The sequence below is a fragment of the Cyanistes caeruleus genome, chromosome 15 (assembly GCF_971803275.1).
Source record: "Cyanistes caeruleus chromosome 15, bCyaCae1.hap1.1, whole genome shotgun sequence".
Taxonomy (NCBI): Eukaryota; Metazoa; Chordata; class Aves; order Passeriformes; family Paridae; genus Cyanistes; species Cyanistes caeruleus.
Window position 1 is genome coordinate 906,477 of NC_141715.1, and position 19,075 is coordinate 925,551.

The 19,075-nt window shown below is 45.7% G+C and overlaps 1 protein-coding gene across 7 annotated transcripts in view; it reads left to right on the forward strand.

Annotated features, from left to right (window-relative positions):
• Positions 1-19,075, forward strand: part of NR3C1 (nuclear receptor subfamily 3 group C member 1) — a 60,482-nt gene that overhangs the window by 25,431 nt on the left and 15,976 nt on the right. For all 7 annotated transcript variants that reach the window (XM_086851823.1, XM_086851825.1, XM_086851822.1 and 4 more), the window contains exons 3-4: positions 11,199-11,362; positions 15,171-15,287. In XM_086851823.1, coding sequence (XP_086707949.1) covers positions 11,199-11,362; positions 15,171-15,287 — 281 coding nt within the window. The remainder of the gene's footprint in view (positions 1-11,198; positions 11,363-15,170; positions 15,288-19,075) is intronic.

Genomic DNA, 19,075 nt, shown 5'->3' on the forward strand with positions numbered 1-19,075 from the left:
GTCCCTGCCATGGTGGTTGTGTGAGAGGTAAACAGCCCATTAATGAAGTTTACAGATGGAGTTTAATTGGGAGGGGTTCCCAGTGCTGCTCAGGAAGAGAAAATACACAGAGGCAGAGGCAAACAATGTGGCCAGGAAACTGTGCGAGGTTCACAAGGAAGGAATAGAGGTTCCTTCAGCTGACAGGGAGGGGAGAGGACAGAGGAAAGACGATAAAATAATACCAGAAGCCCAGGAGAGACAAAGAAGGTGAGAGCTAAAAGTATCTTGGAAGGGGGAAAAAAAAAAGCACACCACAAAGGAGGCCAAAGCCCCAAGGTGAGAGTTGCCTGTAAAGGCCGGGTGTGGGCCACAGGAGGGATGTGGTGAAACATCTTAATAGTCTTGAGTGTGTGACATGGTTGCCAAGTGGAAATAAAAGCAGGTAATGACCTACTGTGTGTGCATGTCATAGCAGAAATTGTGTCTGTAATTGCTTAACAGTGTTGACAAAAGTAATTACAGCACTCTACTGGATAATTCAGTAAAGTTGACTTAAAAGTGCCTTGGAAGTGACATACAATATACACGTCATACAGGTCTGGGGTGCTACTCCTTGCTTGGCCTTCTGAGAATATTACACAAGTTTCTGTGGCTGATTTTGTGTCAATAAACAAACTTTCGACATGCTTTTCTTCCTGTTCATGCGAGGAAGAGTGGTTTCGTATTTGTTCTTTGCATCCACTGTGTCAGAGGCCAGTTAAAGTGAAGTGAAATTGTGTTCTGAAAAGTGGTAAAAGTGGCTGTAAGAGCTCGGGCAATGCTTTTTAAACAGGTTTGCTCAGTTTTAAGCTCTGTTATGTAGACACAGAGGTCTGGATATGAAAGATAAAATGCTGTAAGAACTAAATGTAAAATGGAAAAGAGAAGCTTCTTGTAGGGTTTGGGGAGAGGCCTTGGCCTCTCCCTCAGAGCCCTGAGCCGTCACCATGCTCATCCGTCAGCAACTCTCTGATTCTTAAGTCACCAGGAATTTTGAATTTGCTCTTTATCTTTCCTGTAAGAATTCCTGCTCCCTCTGTAAGATGGTGAAAAAGAATCTCTACCCTTTCAAGTGACGTTAGTGCTCATGACTAAATGGGGAACATAATCCACACGAGTTGGTGCTGCACCTCAGCCTGGGCCTGTGGCGCTGACAGCAGCTTGCAGTCGTCATCCTTGTGACTAAGATCTCAAAATCATCACAAGTATTTTTGTCTTTCAGCAAAGTACCCAGGATATGATGTTTTTATTGCTTTTTGTTTATTTTTCATGCTCTTGGAAGCCGTCATGAAAGCTGATTCCATCCTGGCGGGTTTATTGTAGCAAAGCCCAGTCTCCCTTCCCACTGCACTGCTCATTAAAGCCAGCTCAAGCTCCTCATCAGCTCATTTCTTTAGCTGCTGATGAAAATAAATGGATTTAACAATGAATTTCCTTCTCAAGCGATCTAAACATACTGAATACATACCTGAAACCGGAGTGGAAACACAGTGAGTTTAGTAAACGGCTGGAAAACAACAGGAATGAACCTTCAGTATAAATTCCTGTTGGTAAATGCAAATTATCTGTGTAACAAGTTCATTTCATGTCACTTCCATGTGGAAACAAACCAGTACAGTTTATGGGCATCTCTTCTGCCCAACAGAAGGGTGTCTTCAGTACTGAAACAGTAAGTGGTGGGGGATAAATCTTCATTTTCAGTTGCGGGTTGAGCACTGGCTGAAGCAAATGACCAGTGTGTCCATTGACCATCCAAAATTTCAGGAATATGCTGCTGTTAAAAATACAGTTCTCATTTGCTGGTTGATGTATTTTGGGGGAAAAAGTTTGCTTTCTTTCCTGCAGATACTGGGAATATAACAGACATGTTTTAAACCATGAGGTAGATTTTGATTCTTTAGCAGTTTCTGCTAAAAGCAAATGTCATTTAAGGAGAGTATTTTTCTTGCTTACGTTCCTTGTTTAAACTCTGTTTTGGCTGTTTTCTTTTTGGTCCACTGGTGTTTTTTGAGCTTCTGGACTTCTGTTCAAAGTTTAAAGAACAATAAGCAGTCAAATGTAAAATAATGTCAATTGAACCAACCGATGACTCAACAGTCAACCAAGTCATCCTGGCCCTGCACCAAATGGACCAAGGCCAAAACCTAAAGTTGGCACCGGTCCCCGTCCCTGTTCTCCATAGATTTGCACTGAAGCAGAGCCCAGAGTGCAACACGTTGGTTAATATTCCATAATGAAGTGCTGCACATGTAAATGCGTGCCTCCCATTGAGAAATCCGTGCTGGGGGAGGACCTGTCGTGCAGGGAAGCGGGGAAACGGGCTTTGTGCTCCAAGAAATTCAACAGCCTCAGTTGCTTCAGTATGGTTTCCCCTCTGAACTGAGCTTCCTGGAAGGGCTGGAGAAGGAATGAAGGGAAAAACATTCCTTTCTGCTTCTCTTGCCTTCTCTTCATTTTTTACTTCTCCTCTTCTTCCTGCTCAGAGTTAACGTGTTACTTCTACTCTGTTATTTGTCTTTGACTTATATTACTTTTAGTTTCTTTCTTTGTATTTCTTCTGATTTTTGTTGTTGTTGTAAAGCAGGAATTAGCTCTGCAGTGCAGCTAAAAGCATGAACTGGTGAATAAGTCTGTGTGGCCACATAGATAAAACTCCAGGCCCAGACCACTGTTAGATATTCCACTAGCAGCAGGAGAGTCTTAATTTTACTGTGTTTTTTTCAGAATAGAAGAAATGAACTTCCTAATTACAAGTCTAAATTTATTTATATCTTGATGATTATTTGACTGTGGAAGGAGCATTTAGCATTTAGTATTTAGAATGCAGCTTTGAGGCATTTCAGCCTGGAGAAGAGAAGGCTCCAGAGGACCTTGAAACCCCTTCCAGTGCCTAAAGGGGTTCCAAGAGAGCTGGAGAAGGACTTTGGACAAGGAGTGACAGAAAAAGGGGGAATGGCTCCCCAGTGCCAGAGAGCAGGGTTAGATGGGATATTGAGGGTGGGGAGACCTTGGCACAGGTACAGGGAGCAGCTGTGGCTGCCCCTGGATCCCAGGAAGTGTCCAAGGCCAGGTTGGACAGGGCTTGGAGCAGCCTGGGCTGGTGGAAAGTGTCCCTGTCCATGGCAGGGGGTCTTTAAGATCCTTTCCAATCCAGACCATTCTGGGATTCTATGATTCTACTGCAGTTCAGTTTAATCTTTTACTGCCTTTCTTTCTGTATCATTAATATTTTTCCATGTATGTTAGAATCAGCTTTCCAGATGTCTCTCTCCTTTCCTAGCAGCATCATTTTGGCAGCCTGCACGCAGTCCTGTGATTGACACGAGCACTGGACACGGCTCACGCTGAGGTCATTAATGGAATAAGTCCTGTTTAATATTTTAAGTTCAGTTCCTCTGGTACAACATTAATGAGTGCTGGAATAAGGGGTCACATCTGATATATGCTGACTGTGAAGGAAGAGCCAAAATGCTGTGGCTGCTCTGAGCTCATGGATCTCTTGTGATAACTGCAGAATGTCTCAGTGCAGTTCTGCTGCTGTTGAATTCCAAGTGCTGGCCCTTGGAATTGGTGTGTTAAAGGGTCAGTGTTAAGACAACATGGTTTTGGGCAATGTCTCAGCTCTTGGTTAGTTTGCAAGGTTCAGAAAACTAAAAACCTGCTTCCAAGACAGGTGGAGCAGCTCTGAGGCACCTGAGATCTGAAACAGAATCCCAGAATCCACAGGAGTTGGAAAAGACTTTCAATGTTACTGAGTCCAGGCTGTGCCCGATGCCCACCTTGTCCCCAGTCCAGAGCCCTGAGTGCCCCCTCCTTGGACTCCTCCAGAGATGGGCACTCCAACCCTCCCTGGGCAGTTCCAGGGAGGTGGAACTGAGCTCCCTTTCCATGGGGAGATTCCTGCTGCTGTCCACCCTGAGCCTCCCCTGGCCCAGCCTGAGGCCGTTCCCTCTCCTCCTGTCCCTGTTCCCTGGGAGCAGAGCCCGACCCCCCCGGCTGTCCCCTCCTGCCAGGGACTTGTGCAGAGCCACAAGGGCCCCCTGAGCTCCTTTTCTTCAGACTGAGATTTCTTGGGATGCACTGAAAATAAAAAAAACCTCTAATTCTACTCAGACTTTTGCACTTTATTGTGCAGTGCATTACTCTTGCAGCTGTCCTGGTGCTGGCTCACCTGTGAGCACCGAGGGTGTCCCTGTGCCCTCGATGTGTCCGCGAGTCTGTGGAAGGCAGGTTTGAGATGATCCACAAGCTGTAAATACAGGTAGATCAAATGGCTGTCATCCAGCAAAGCATAAATAATTTGTATGGCCCAGGATAATTTAATTCCATATTTTTCCAGTTTTTTATGTAAAGTCTGTATTTAAGTATAGAGGTACTGGCTTCTGTCTGGATCTCTTTTTTTGCTGCGTCTTTATTTAGGGAAGGAAGGGTGCACAATGAAATTTAAAAAGCAGCACAAAGCTTTGGAAAAGTGTGCCTGAATCGATTCATATAGAAATGAATTCTACCCTTGAAGGTAAGACTTTTTGGCTGCTTTACTGGAGCACTGTAATAAATATAAAAGTTTAGAACATATAATTTAATTATCATATTCTGGCCATAAATGCTTTAGGTCTGTAGTACATTTGAAATCCCAAGAGCTCTGGCTGAGGTTGCAGCTGCAACATCAATTACCATTTATCCATTCCAAGAAAGCTTTGCCTGTGCCCTTGAAACCTTTTCGTCCTGGAGAGGCTCCAGCGGGAGCGCGGCCGCTCCGCTCTGCGCGCGGCTGCTCCGGCGGCGCTCCCAGGGATGCCAAGATGGGAGCAGGCGCCATTTCACAGCGGGGCCGGTGCCTCTGGAGCTGCCAGCGGCTCCTCGGTGCTTCCAGACAGCTCAGGGTCCCCTTGGTGGATGCTCCTCAAGGTCTGGGCATAGCCGTGGTGCAGGCTTGGAGAGCACTGGAAGCACGGTGGCCGTGGCGCTGCCGGAGTGGGTTTGCTCCGTGTGTTGTGTTGGGAATCTGCAGATTCCTGTTCTGCTTCCGTGCTGGTGGTGTCTGCCAGCAGTATTTGTACAAACCCACAAATCCTGTGGCCAGCTTCAGTTGTACAAAGGGATGATAAAAGGTGTGTCCTGCAGGTGGGGGTGATCTGAGACTTTGCTGCTGGAGCTATCTCTGGTACCTTAAATGTTTCTGTTAGAACCCTGGCAGTCCCCTAGCACCATTTTCTGTGCCAGGGTCGGGAGGAGGGACAGTTCCTGCCCCTCTGACTGCGCACCAGGAGTTTCTCTGCCATGAGTTTCTGGCTCTGGCAGTGAAGGAAATTTGGCCGTGGCGTTCCGGAGAGATACATCCCTGACAGCAGCGTTATCTTGGCCGTGTCATAGACACGTTACACAAAACGAGACCGTTAGCTCAAAATCTGATTTCCTGGCTTATCAGGGGGTTTTAAATACAGTGTTTATCTGGGTGTGCAATAAAGGAAACCCTGTTAATCATCCTGCTTCTCAGAGAAGCTGGAAAGCAGAAATGCTGGGGGCTTTTATTTACAGGCTTTGGTTAAGTACTCCAGAGTAGATTTTTCATTTGTTACAGCATCATTGAGGACATGCTTGTTGTCAAGACCAGCACTCCTACCAAAACCATCCTGGTCTCCATATTAAACAGAAAATATGAAAGAGAATTGAAGAATAGATGGGTCTGTTAGGAAGTTATGTGGAGGGAGGAATTGTGGCTTGGTGAGCAGTCAGCACCCCAGGACACCTTGGCTTGGGGTCTGTCACCTTGTGATTTGTGCCTGTGGCAGTGGCTCTGTGCCCCTTCTGAGTCACCCAGCCAGCCAGGGCTGGCTCTGTCTGCAGAGTTCAGGCAGCCTGGGAGGAAAACCTGGGTTCTTACCAATTTTCAGTCTCTTGAAAATGAAATGAAAACATTTCAAGAGACAGAAGAAACCAGTGGTTCAGGTTCTCAGCAAAATGCCTTTCTGGAATTGTTTCCAATTGGCAAACACAATTCTATTTTAATAGTCGTGACAAGTCTAGTGTCAACAGTCTTGGATTAAATTTTTTTCCTGCTTGAACTGAAAACTACTTCCCTGTGTAAGAGGATATAAAAATAATTAATAGTTTCTGTAGTTAATGAAGAAATAAATAAACAATTCAAAAAATGTAATCAGTCGGTATCCACAGCCTAGTGTTTACATTGTTCTCATTGCTGGAAGATAAGCAGGAGGCCCAGATGGCAATGACATTGAAAATGGTTTCTTTAGTTTGGTGATACCACTTACACCAATAAGTAATTTGCTTTTAGGAATACATTCCCAGTAGTTGGTTCAGTTGAGCTGCAGAGCCAGGATGTGTGGTGGGCTGTGCTTTGGTGTCTGGGTGTGTCAGGACTGAGCTCCTGTTTGGAAAGAGCTGACCATCCCTTCCATGCACTGGTGAAAAGAGGTGCAGGAAATGATCAGTAATTTTGGTTCCTGAAAGTGTTCCCCTTGTCATTGCTTCACTAGAGTTGTTTTTCATAGGATCAGAGAACCATGCAGTGGTTTGGGTTAGGAGGGACCTTAAGGATCATCTGATTTCACCCCTGCCATGGCAGGGACCCCTTCCCCTGTCCCAGACTGCTCCAGCCACGTCCAGCCTGGCCTTGGGCACTGCCAGGGATCCAGGGGCAGCCCCAGCTGCTCTGGGCACCTGTGCCAGGGCCTGCCCACCCTCACAGGGAAAGATTTCTTCCCAATGTCTATTCTAAACCTTGGAAGTTCAATACTTCTGTGATTTTCATTTAATAATGATAAGTAACAGGAGGGTGGTATATTTTTTAAATTACATTACAGTGTTAGGTTCAGCACATAGGGCTGTGGCCATTCTGTGTGTTGGGGAGGTTTTCTGTTCTTCACAGTAAAGAGAAAAAGGAGACAAGCAAATGTTCTCCTGAGCAGTGCCCACCTGCCCTGGGAAGAGGTCATTTCTTCACAGGGTGAATCCCTCCTCCCCTGCATCTGCTGCATGTCCATGGCTGGTGGCAGGGCCAGAGCCTGGTGCTCCCTGTCTGTGTGTCCCTGTGTGTGTCCTGTCTGTGTGTCCTGTATGTCCCTGTCTGTGTGTCCTGCCTGTGTGTCCTGCCTGTGTGTCCCTGTCTGTGTGTCCCTGTCTGTCTGTCCTGCCTGTGTGTCCTGTCTGTGTGTCCCTGTCTGTGTGTCCCTGTCTGTGTGTCCTGCCTGTGTGTCCCTTCTGTCCAGGCCATGCTGTGACCATCCCCCAGCAGGACCCTGGGACAGGAGCTCTCCCCAAGCTGTTACTGCACCCACCCGTGCTGCAGGTGACCCTTGAGCTGGGGTTGAAGTCTCTGGTGAATGATTAACACTGAAATGGCTTTAGTTAAACAGCTTGATTTCTGCAGAGCTCCTTACTGGGGCAGCACCTTGCTTAAGCCTTTCCATTTTGCTCCCTTCATTAAGATTTCCCATTTTGCCCCCTTCATTAAGGTTTCCCATTTTGTCCCCATATGTTGCCTTGATTGGAAATGATAAACATATCTATACAAATAAATAAAATCAGATTGTATATGAATAGTTTCTGAAAAATACATGTGAATGTACTACGTTTAGTACCTCATGCCAATACCTTGCCTCCCAAAATGAAATTTAATCAGTTTTTACAGATTTGGAACCCTGAAAATTGGAAGGTTTTTTTCCTCTCTCATCTATGCTGCTTGATTATTTTTTTTAAAAATCTTGATAAGACTTGATAAGACTTTGCTAGGGTTTTGTCGAGCTGAAAGCAACTTCTGTAAACACTGAAAAGTATTCCATTATTATATTACCTCAGAGCATAAATTCCCTGCTTACCTCTTCCTTAGGAAGCGGTCATTTGCCTTTTAGTGTGTATAACTTTCTAGGTGAGAGATTTGTGTGTAATGTCAGCCTGGTTAGGAGCCCTGCTGCCCTGCAATCCCTCCTGCTGGTGTTTTACACGCGGGGCTGGCTGGCAGCTCTCCACACGGTTAGTAAATATTGCCCTTATCTGATACAGCCAGGCTGGGAAGATATGCCTGCAGCCCGGATTAGATTGCTGGCTACTGCTTTATTAATCAATGTAATCATTTATTTTTAGTTTTCTAAGTCATATCATCTGTTTTCTTTCTCATATTACATTTTCTGTGGTGCTGGTATAGAAAATGAGCCCTGTTTAAAAATTAAAGGTGACTGAAAAGTTTCAGTGGAATATGTTTGGCACTGTCATGGTTTCCCTGACAGCTGATGAATGTTTCCTTAAAAATGCTTTTGTCAGAAATTTGAGAGGAATAAAGAGTTTTATTTTTGTATCTAAATTAGCTGTCTTCAAAACTATACATAGAAAGATGTTTCCATCTTTTTCTGGGTTTAATAATTTTAATGAAGCGAAGTTCTGAAGTTATATATTCCTTATTTAAAATCATAGCTCCCAGCCTGTACTTCAGTGTTTAATCTGAGATATTTAGTCTTAGAAAAGGAGTTGCTGGGCCTAAAGCTTTAGAGAAAATAAGGCATGTTAGAGTAGCCAGCCAGTGATTGCTGCTTGGAGAAGGGGTATTGCTTGGTTTTGAGGTAAGTGTTGGGCTTTTTAGTTGGGTTTTTTTGCATATGACAGTCTAAAAACACAGAAACAAATTTCTTTTTCTAAATGTATCAGTAAGCTGGGGAGAGAAGAAAAAAAACAAAAACCGAAACAAATGAAGTAACATGTATCACATGAAAGGAAGCAGAGCTCTGAGGTCAGAATTGCCTGATGATCAGACAGGAAAGCTGTGAGACAGCAAAGAGCCAAGGACAGTGCTCAAGCCTGAGGTTCTCCTCTCGTCTCTGGGCTCCTTCTGCAGTCTCCAGGAGCAGCAGACCAGCACAGCAGAAATAGATGTGACTCCTCATCTTCCTCAGCCATGAGCTCTGTGCTCCTGCAGCCCATGCCTGGGGGGGACAGACCCCTCCATCCTTCCCGAGCTGTTCCTAGAGGTCTGTGCACTTGAGGAAGGCAGGCAGAAAGCAGGACCAGCCTGTAATTAAAGATGCGTGTTCCTACGGACATCAAATAGGTGGGACTGGCTTGAATTACATCCTGCCATGGCTTGGGTGCTGAGGGCTGGGTTGTGCAACCACGGGGGGTTATTAAAGCTCACTGTTTTAAAAGAAGACAGATTAATTGGAAAAGGCAGAAGAGCCGTGCCATGGCTGATGAGCAGCCCATCAGTGAGCGCTGCTCCAGCTGACAGACGCCTTGTGGGGGCTGCCAGCCTCGTGGCACAGCCATGGAGGAGACGTGCTGCAGCATTCCACAGATACTTGCTGAACACAGAGCAGCGATGTGACAGATTTGAGTTCTTTTCCAAGCTCTGGAAAGAAGCATTCTTCCTTTAGGGAAAAGAAGGGCCTTGTTCTTCCCTTTTTCCTCAAGTTTGACTCATTCTCCTCCATTCCTGCTGCCAGCCTTTCCTACTGAGGGCTTTGCACCACCCTTGTTCTGGTCTTACTCTGCTCTCCTCCTCCCACTGCTCTTCCAGCACGTTGAAGCTGTTGCTGTGTTCCTGTCTGGTGTTTTCTTCTCTGCTCTGAGACACAGCTCAGCTTCTCCCCAGCTCAGTCGCTGGATTTAGGGGGTCCACACATCCCTTAGGTCTTCGCCTGCCTGTGCTGTCTCATTTTTCCCCCCTAAAGCAAGTAATTTTCACTTCTCTCTGCCTTCTGGTTCCATTTTTGTCAAAGTGAGAACTTTCATTGACACATTTATTCTGGTCTGACTTTGATCCCTCTGTATTGAGTGGGAGGATCCTGCTCCTTGTCTTTTGATTGCCTCAATCCCTGTAGGAAAGAACAAACACAGTGGCAAAGTCCTTTGGATCACTGGATGAGCCATTTCTCTGGTGCTCTCCGGGGATGGGACATGAGGACCTGTGCAGAAGCAGAGCACCCAGGTGTCGGAATCTCTTCATTTGGGATGGAATTTTAAGCTTTGCGTGAGCGTGTTGGAGCTGTAGGTTTTTATAAATGTGTGACCAAATCTGGTCAGACTTCCTTGAGGAGAGGAAAAGGAATTTTCCATGCAAAAGCCATCCCACATACAAATGTTAAGCCCACATCAGGGAACGTGGATGGTCTGGAGAGTTTCCAAGGAGAGGCACCAAAACCTTAAATAAAAGTGTCATTTTTCTAGCTTCATCTGGAGAGGCTGGAACCCTGGTGAACAGGATTTTCTGTGAAAATTAGTCTCAAGTGAAGCAGGCAGTATAGAAATCATATTTTAGAAGTTTCAAACTTAGTTGGAAACCACAAAATAGCTGGGGTTGGAAGGGACCCCTGGAGATCATCCAGTCCAACCAAGGAAGGGTCACCCAGAGCAGGGGATGCAGGAACGTGTCCAGGTGGGTTTGGGATGTGTCCAGAGAGGGAGACTCCATGACCTCCTGTTCAGTCTCTGCCACCCTGCATGGAAGGAAGTTGTTCCTCATGTGGAGGTGGATGAGCTCAACAAGCTGGGGGCAGTGCCGTGCTTGGGGCTGCAGCTCCATAAGATCAGCCCCTGAGCTCTGGCCCAGCACTGCTGGGTCAGCCCTGAGGATTAGGAGCAGCTCCAAGGTGATTACAATGGATTGTTTGTTGTTCGAAGAGGGATTTGGTTTTTTTCTTACCAAACCAACCCTTCGTTTGTAGCTGGGCTGGGTGTTTACATCCAGGTCCTGGAATGAGGAATATTTCTCACTCTGCTCCTAAACTGCTGGGGTGAAATGATCACTTGTTACTGTGAATATTTGTTACTATATGGCCCAGTTTGCACAGCTTCTTGCATAACAGAATCCCAGTAGGAAAGCCGGTGGTGGTGCTGGGAAGGGAGCCCTTGTGCAGACTGCAGGGAATGTGGCAGTAATGGAAACAATATGGAGTAAGAACGTGTTTTAAGAGTCAATTTTAAAGGCTGGGATAATTGTGCAAGAAACTTGGCTTCAGAAATGTGTAAGGGAAGGAATCTTGATGCAGCCAAATAGGCTGTGAAAAATCCATACAGCTTTGCTTGGGTTTTACAGAAGTCCTTGTTTAACTGTTTCTGGTGCTCTGTGTGCAGAACTGTCCCCGAGAGTGGGGACAAGCTGCTCTGGCAGGTGTGAACTCTGTGTTCACCTCTATCCCAGTTAAAGGTATTTTTCTGCTTTGTTTCAGCCCTGGAATGAGGTCAGATGTAAGCTCTTCTCCATCCACAACCTCAGCAACGACGGGACCACCTCCCAAGCTCTGCCTGGTGTGCTCCGACGAGGCCTCCGGGTGCCACTACGGTGTCCTGACGTGTGGCAGCTGCAAAGTGTTCTTCAAACGGGCAGTGGAAGGTAGGACCTGCTTGGATGAGTTTCCTGCTAACAAATATAAAATCCCCATGCATATCATCCAGTTTTGAGCCCAGCATCCATGGTCTTGCTAGAATCCTACTGAACATCCCATCCATTAGATCACCGATCTTGTCATAGTAAATCACATTGATAATGGTGCATTATCCCAAGCATGGATTCCATTCACATTGATAAAATGCTCCCATTCACTCTGTGTAAAAGAATTTATTGTTGTCTTGGCTTTTGTCTCTTCCATTTTCTTTCACTGTTGTTTTTGTTTATTTGTCCCATTTTTATACAGATATTTGTCTGTGTGCAATAGATTTGTAAAGTTTGTGATTTTCAATTTAAGATGATTTGGTTTGTGTAGAAAACTTACATGGGTTGTGTGTGAGGTTATCTTAGTTTTACAGTTCTTCCTGTAAACAATGTTGGTTGAATTGCATCCATGTCCCTGGGTGTTACTTGAGGGGACACTGGGTACCAGGGACATGTGTGGGATTGAATCACTGAGATTTCTCTCTAGCTGTGATTAGAGAAGATCATTCTGGAAAACAGAGATGATGGAAACCTAACGTGATTAAGGACTGTGATTATGGGGTGTGTTGGTAGCAGTTTGTAGGGGACTAGGTCATACTTCAAGATCTGACTCTGCCGCAGTATCACATGCAGAAAAGCTGGAGCGTATTCCCAGTGTTTCTGGGAAGATGGTGATTCCTCAGGTCTGAAGAACATTGTTCTTAGTTCTGGCCCTCAGGGCTTCCTGTCTTGTGCCTTCCTCATGCAGCCCTCGCTGAACCAGGCTTTTTCTGCTGACATTTCTGCGAGCTGGGGTCACTGGAGGAGAGGCTGTTTGACAAAGACAAGCCACTGTTCAGTCTTCAGAGGCAGCACTTCCCCCAGTTCCTGGCTCACCGGGTGCCGTGGGGACCTCCATGGAGGGCAGAGCATCCCGGAGGGATCAGAAAGTCAAGTTCATGTCATGGTTTCTGCTGGTCACAAAGAGGTGTTGGCTCTGTGGAGCTGAAATTTAACAAGGCACTATGATCTCAAGTGCAAAGCAGATGATCATCTGTACCTTTGATTAAAACATGGTCACCAGAGATCCCTCAGTTTACAAGGCAGCTGGATGTGTGCCAAAGCCATGGGTTTGCCTGTTCTCAAGCTTAATTTAATCACAAAAGTATTGATACAGGAAGGAGTCACCCCAGTGATTCCTTTTGGTTTTGACACACTATAAATCAACTGTCTTGATATTAAAAATGTAGGCAGGCTTGTGGCAATCAGTTCCTCAGGGCTCACCTCTGCTTCCATTCTGATTGTGCCACAAATTATCCCACTCTTGACAGAATCCCAGAATCATTAAGGTTGGAAAAGACCTCCAAGATCATCAAGTCTGACCTTTGTCAGCTGGGCCATGGCACCAAGGACTGAGCACCCTAAATCCTTCCATTAGATGTCAAGGATGTTTTCAGGACCACTTCCAGGATCCGCTAGTCCTAGTCTACACGTTAAAGAACAAATAATTTGGTTTTGTCTTTTATAGGCATTTTTCTTATTAGGAACACATGTAAAAAGAATTTGTTTCTGCAATATCCTTTTTATTAGTGGCTGCCAGGCACCTGTTAGTGTTCAGATCAAGCTGACTCTGCACACTCATTATCCGGCCTTTAGCCAAAGCCCTTTTTTCCACCTTTGCCTCCAGGCCTGTGTACTGTGACAGAAGCACTCACAGAAACTGGAAGTGTCAATGTCTAGGAAGTCAATATGAAGTGCATTTTTTTAGCAAAGAGTGGAACCAGAGGAGAAGAGGAAGGGTGAAGGTGGGACAGCAGATATCCATTTATGTGCAGTTCTTCAGGCAGACAGGCCTTTCTTCAGGAGCCCAGGCTGGGCAGAGACAGCTTTTTCTAGTTCTGATTTCGTGGTGTTTCAGAGCCCAGAGCCCTCGTGGCTGAGTTTCTCCAGCCCCAGCCCCGCTCAGCTCCCAACACTTCACCCAATGTACCAACCTGGATCCTCAGCACTGCTCATACCTCCCTCCCTGAGGCTCCCCAGCACCTCTCCCTCCTGCTCTGCTCCAAATTGCTCATCAGCAGTTTTCATTCCATCTTCCCAAGTCCTTTGTCCACAATTCCCAACCTTTTCTAGGCTGCTGTGCTGAAATGGGCACGGAGCTGTTGGTGCCACAGCGCGGGATGGCGTGGGGATGGGATTGGCCAGCCTCGGAAAAATGTCCCTGTGTGCCCCAGATCCCCCTGGAAACAGCTGCATTGGCTCACTGCTGGTTTTCAGCAGAGCATTCGGGGAGTTCCTGGGTTTGAGCAGCAAAGAGAATGGAAGCTGGCACATCCCTGGGGAACAGGAGGGAGTGCAGCTCCAACTTCCCTTATTTTCCCCCAAAGTGGTCATGTGGCAAGAGAGCTTTGCTATAACATAACACAAAGAAATAGTGTAGCTTGGTCCTAGAAAAGGCAAGAATGGGTGAGCAGTAAATACAAGAAACCAAGCATTCATGGAGAGGAAACCCTTGTGTCACTTTTGTCAGGAATAAAATGGAGCAGCTCAGGAGAATCCTCACCTGAAGTGTCTGTGTTGATGTGTGAAGCTGTGGTCTCATCAAACAGCGTGGAGGGACATGGAGCTGCTGTCTCTGCTCCACTGCAGTGCTGGCTCGTGGGCATCAGTTCATGTTTCATGTGTGATTCTGTGTGTTAGAATGCTAATGGCAGCTGGAGTGGTGAGTCGAGGATCTGTGCCTGAATTAATTAAACACAAAGCTGGCACAATGGTCAGGAAGGCTCCTCTTCCCTGAGTGGAAGAGGTGTGGGGATCATTCAGAAAAACATTCCTTGGAATATCAACTTGAGGCGCTTCACAGGAGAAGTTTGGCCAAAGCCATAGGAATGAACTCTGCATGCCCATAATTTTAACAGCTGACTTGTAAGAAATTCCTTCTCCAAGCTGTTTTCCTGTGAGAAAACATTTGGACTCTGTTGTTAATAACTCAGTATTTGGAAAGTCTATTTGTTTCTCACAATATTGTACTGTCAGGACTTTGCAATAAAGTGTAAAAGCCCAGGCTGCAACTTTCTGCCCTCTGGAAAAACATGCTCCTTGACCCCCATCTGGGAGAAGGATCTATTCTTTGGTCATACCTTTCCCTAAATAAGTTACATTCAGACATTCATTCACATAACTCTCATAATTAAGAATAGATACTTCTGTTGTCCTGCTCTAAACAGCTAAGAAATACAGTTAATTTATGTACTTCAACTTGTCATGTTTTCAGTTTTGCACTGAATCTGCAAATCCATAAAAATGTCAGAGCAATTGGTTTGTCCAGGTCAGGCTGTAAGTTACAGGAAGGTTTTATGACTGTCCAGCTGATGAAGCTGTGTCTGTGCTCTGTAGAAATGTTTACAAGTGTTCTCTCGGAATGTGTTTGTGCACATTATTCATGTCTCCTGTCAAACTGTTCAGAGAAGTGGGAAACCTGCTGTAGAAGGTGGCTTTGGTAAATGCAGGGGGAGATAGTTTTAAAAACAGAAGTTTCCTGGTGTTAACAAATAGAATAATATGATATAAATAAAAAAGAGAATAATAATATTTCAATAACATTTCTACCTAAGTGTATTGGCTTTGAGGTCTGCCCATGAGAAATGGGTTTGGATATGTGAAATCAGGTGGACACTGATGTTTTTGCAGGCAGTGAAGGTTCTCTGCGGTCCTTGCTGGGATACAGGGAAGGCTGAGCAGGGTCTGTGGCACAGGGAGCTGATGTTTGTCCGTGTCTCTTTGTGCCCAGGGCAGCACAATTACCTGTGTGCCGGCAGGAACGACTGCATCATCGACAAGATCCGCAGGAAGAACTGCCCCGCGTGCCGCTACCGCAAGTGTCTGCAGGCTGGCATGAACCTGGAAGGTAACGAGCCCCGGGGGCACAGGGGCTGCACTCTGGGCTGGTTTGTGGGCTCTGACACGGGACACAGCAGTGTTTGTGCTGGATCTGCTGTCTGTGCTCACTTGCTGTCTCTGTTCAGCACGAGTGAGTCACGCACACAGACCAGGGTTGTTTCTCAGGGTTGTTTCTCGTGCGCTCAGCTCATGCGTCCCGTGGCTTTCTCATGGAATGTGAGGCAGCAGAGCTCTTGGACAACATTGCAGGGAGGTGTAACACCTGTAAGAGGGTATGCTGAGTGATCTGACACTCAGACTAGGGAGGACAGGGAAGGGAGTGGGGATTACACCTTCCAGCTAATGAAAATTGAAGTACTTTTGTTCATGCTGTGGATACTTCTTAAATATCTGTCAAGATTTCTCTAGAAAATGTTGGTTAAATTTAACATACCACCACATCATTGTTCTCTGCTGAGTCCTGAATGACTCGTGAGAATCTGAAGGCCACATCAACCAGAGATTTAGCAACAGTTGTAAAATGGCATAAAACACTTTTATTAGTGTCAGCTTCATTTTATGTTTGCTATTTTTCCCTGAGCAGCAGAGATTAACGCAGCACTTACTAGTGCAGTTATCCTGGTGGTACTTGTATAATCAAAATTGTCAGATAAAATAAAAATGTCAAAGATGTATTTGGCAGCTCCAAGGATGAACAGAATTTCATTTCAGTCACTGATAATATCCTTGGTGAGGTGTAAGTGATAAGTTAGAGATCAGTGAAGCACAGACTGCTGTCTGTTGTTAACGTGTCCTTCCTTCCTCTTCTGCTCCCAGCCTCCCTGAGGAGGACACAGCACCACTTTACCCTGCAGGGACCTGGACCTGCCCTTCCAGGCACAGCCCCTCCTCAGGGGAGGGTGGGATGGTGCTGCTCCGTGTGTTGAGCTGTTGTCACGGTCTGTGTGCAGGAGGGGAGGCTACAGCCAACACCTGCACTAGCAGCTTCTGAAATAAATCCCTGGAGGACATGGATGGTCAGTGAGTGTCTGCCAGGAGCTGCATTTAGGTTTTGGACACTCCCAGTGGGCTGGACCTCATCCTTCAGAGGTCAGAGCAGGACAGGCCTCTTGCCTCCACCTGGTGTCCGTGGGGACAGGTCACTGCCCTGCCAAGCATGGCCGGGAGCAAGGACATGTAACAGCAGAGCCTAAAGGCAGCTGAAATGGTGCCAAACCCCACAGGTTTGGTTTGGAGTGGAAAATAATGCACTTTGGTTAAGGTTGGTTTCTATTTTTTGTCTTCACAGTTGTTTTCAAAGTACATCTGTGATATTCATGTATTTATCTATGTGGAAAAGTGCTCCCATAGTGAGGAATAGCTCTCTCACTGTACTTTAAATGTACTCCCATTGTAAGCTTTCCCCCCTGCATCACTTTCAGTGGACACCAGTATTGCTGTCTGTGGCCCCAGGACATGGAATGAGAGAACTGAGGAAGGCTTTGGGCTGGGGAGGTGTCAGAGCTCACCCAGTCCCACCCTCCCCTAGCCCAGGTGGCTCCACTCCCTGTGCAGCCCGGCCCTTTCTGCAGCACTGAAAATGCAGAGCCGTGACCTCAGGCTCCCGTCACTTCTCCACGTGTTGGTTGGAGCCCTTCCAGCCTGGTTTGTCTGAATTTTGGCACAGAGAATCCTAGAGAATAGTGAGGTTTTGGAGGATGGATTTTGTTATATAAGTTGTTGGAGAAGGTGAAGAGAGGGAAGCTTTTATGGCTGAGAGGGAAAAGGAATCTAGAAACTCAGCAGCACAAAATGGAAGAAGAACCCAGAGTAGTGTGAAAGGGTGAAAAACACCCTGAAAATGAGGATTTTTGGGACAGATCTGAACAGATGGAGAAGTGGTCATGCAGAAAAGCAAACTGGGAGTCAGCATGAAGTGCAGAAGAGACTCAAATCCAATTTATTTTATCTTGTCTATTTTAGGGTCACAGTTCAGGAATGACTGTTTAAAAGAGAATTTGCATGTTTTTTAGACAGTAATTTCTTTTTTGAGAAGTCCCCAGCTGCATCCTCAGTGCATGAACAATGGTTATAGAAACCCAGTGAATGGTCAGAAGAGATCCCAGTATCCAGCCCATCAATCCTTGGGCCCCTTGCACTCACCTGACTTCCTGCTGGACTTTTTCCAGGAGTTTTGGGTCTCTCTCAGTTTCTGCTGCCTACAGTGGATCTCACTGTTAGGTAATGGGTAAAAAATGAATTTATTTTAAAAAGCATTCATTCATTCATTCTATCGTGCAACATTTTAATTGACCTGTTCTTGTCCTGAGTTAAAAGTGGTCCTTTCTAGTCACTTGATAATTTTCTGTTAGTCTTGTTTACCACAAAATCACTGAGGTTGGAAAAGACCTCAAGTCCATCAGTCATCCCTTTGGCTCTACATATCATCCTTTTCTGGAACTTTCTTTTTTCTATTGCATGTTTTTTGGGGCATAGGAGACTGGAAAAAATCAAACTAGCAAGCTGCAGGTACCAGAGATTTACACAGCACAGTGATGATATTTTGTATTTCCTTGAGTTCTCATTTCCGCTGCCACCGTTAATTGGTGTTCCCTGGCACCCTTTCTCTTTGTGATGTGCTGGAAGAAAAGATTTATTGTTAGGTTTTATGCCTGTAAAAAAACGGTCTCATAATTTTTTTGGCTTTTCATGCCACATTTTACAGTTAAACTTGGCAATTAATCAGTTTTTTCTGCAGTCTTCACTTGAAATTTATTTCACTTTTTTAAGGAGTCTTTAGTTGTTCCAAATTCTGTGCCCGGGGGCGGTGGCAGCTCCCTCGCCCACCTGGCTCAGGTGCTGGGGCCATCTGCCCCAGGCAGGGAGGAGGGAGCTCTGTGGCCTGGTGCCTGCCAGGCTGCAGGAGCCTGGGGCTTGGGGGGTTTGTTTGTTTTGAACAGAAAATCTTGGATGCTTCTCTCTCCATGCTGAGCTTATCTGTGGGGGTTATCTCCTGTAACGTGCCCTAAGGAGCTGCCTTTAAATTAGCAGTCCTTTTATTATTTGAAAATTAATTGCAAGGAAATACATTATCTCAACCTTCCTTTTATTCTTTTTATTCTTTTTTCGGTTTTTTTGTTTTGTTTTGTTTTTTGTGAGGTACAGCTATATATCTAAGTCAGGACTGGGAACAGCCTAATAAAAGTTCTTGCACAATAATTTGTCTTATCAGATCTGTTTATTCTGATTATAATTTTATCAGGCTTTCTGGGCTGAAAATACTCCATCCAGGTGTCTGCAGGAAGCTAAAGGCATGTGCTTCTAAATTTAAGTCAAAGTTCATTTGCTCTTCAGAACACAGATAATGGGGCAAAAAAAAGCCAGAATATGAAAGGATTCTGAAGCAGCCATTTCAAAATTGAGACGAGAATAACAAGAAGCTCTTTGCTCCAAGGAAACAACTGTTGCTATTCCCTCATGGCAGGCTTGGCACATGTGGCCAGTCTACAAAACTTTGGGAAAATGCAATTTGTACAAGGTCTGTGGAGGATTCCTTGTCTTGGGCAGTTGTTTTCCGAAGGCTCTGTCGCAGCCAGAGGGAGAGGCGGGTGCAGGAGGGGGATCTGTGTGCTGGCACTGCAGGGTTGGTGCATTTTGGGTGCTCAGGGATTCTGAACAGGTCAGGGGAGCTTGGAGCACGACCAGGTTACGTGATGCTTTTATGGACTACAGATTTATCTCAGGAGTTGCAGAGCAGAAATCAATTAATTAACTGAGGCACCCAGGGAAGGAGCTGGGCTCCTTTGGTCTCGGTTA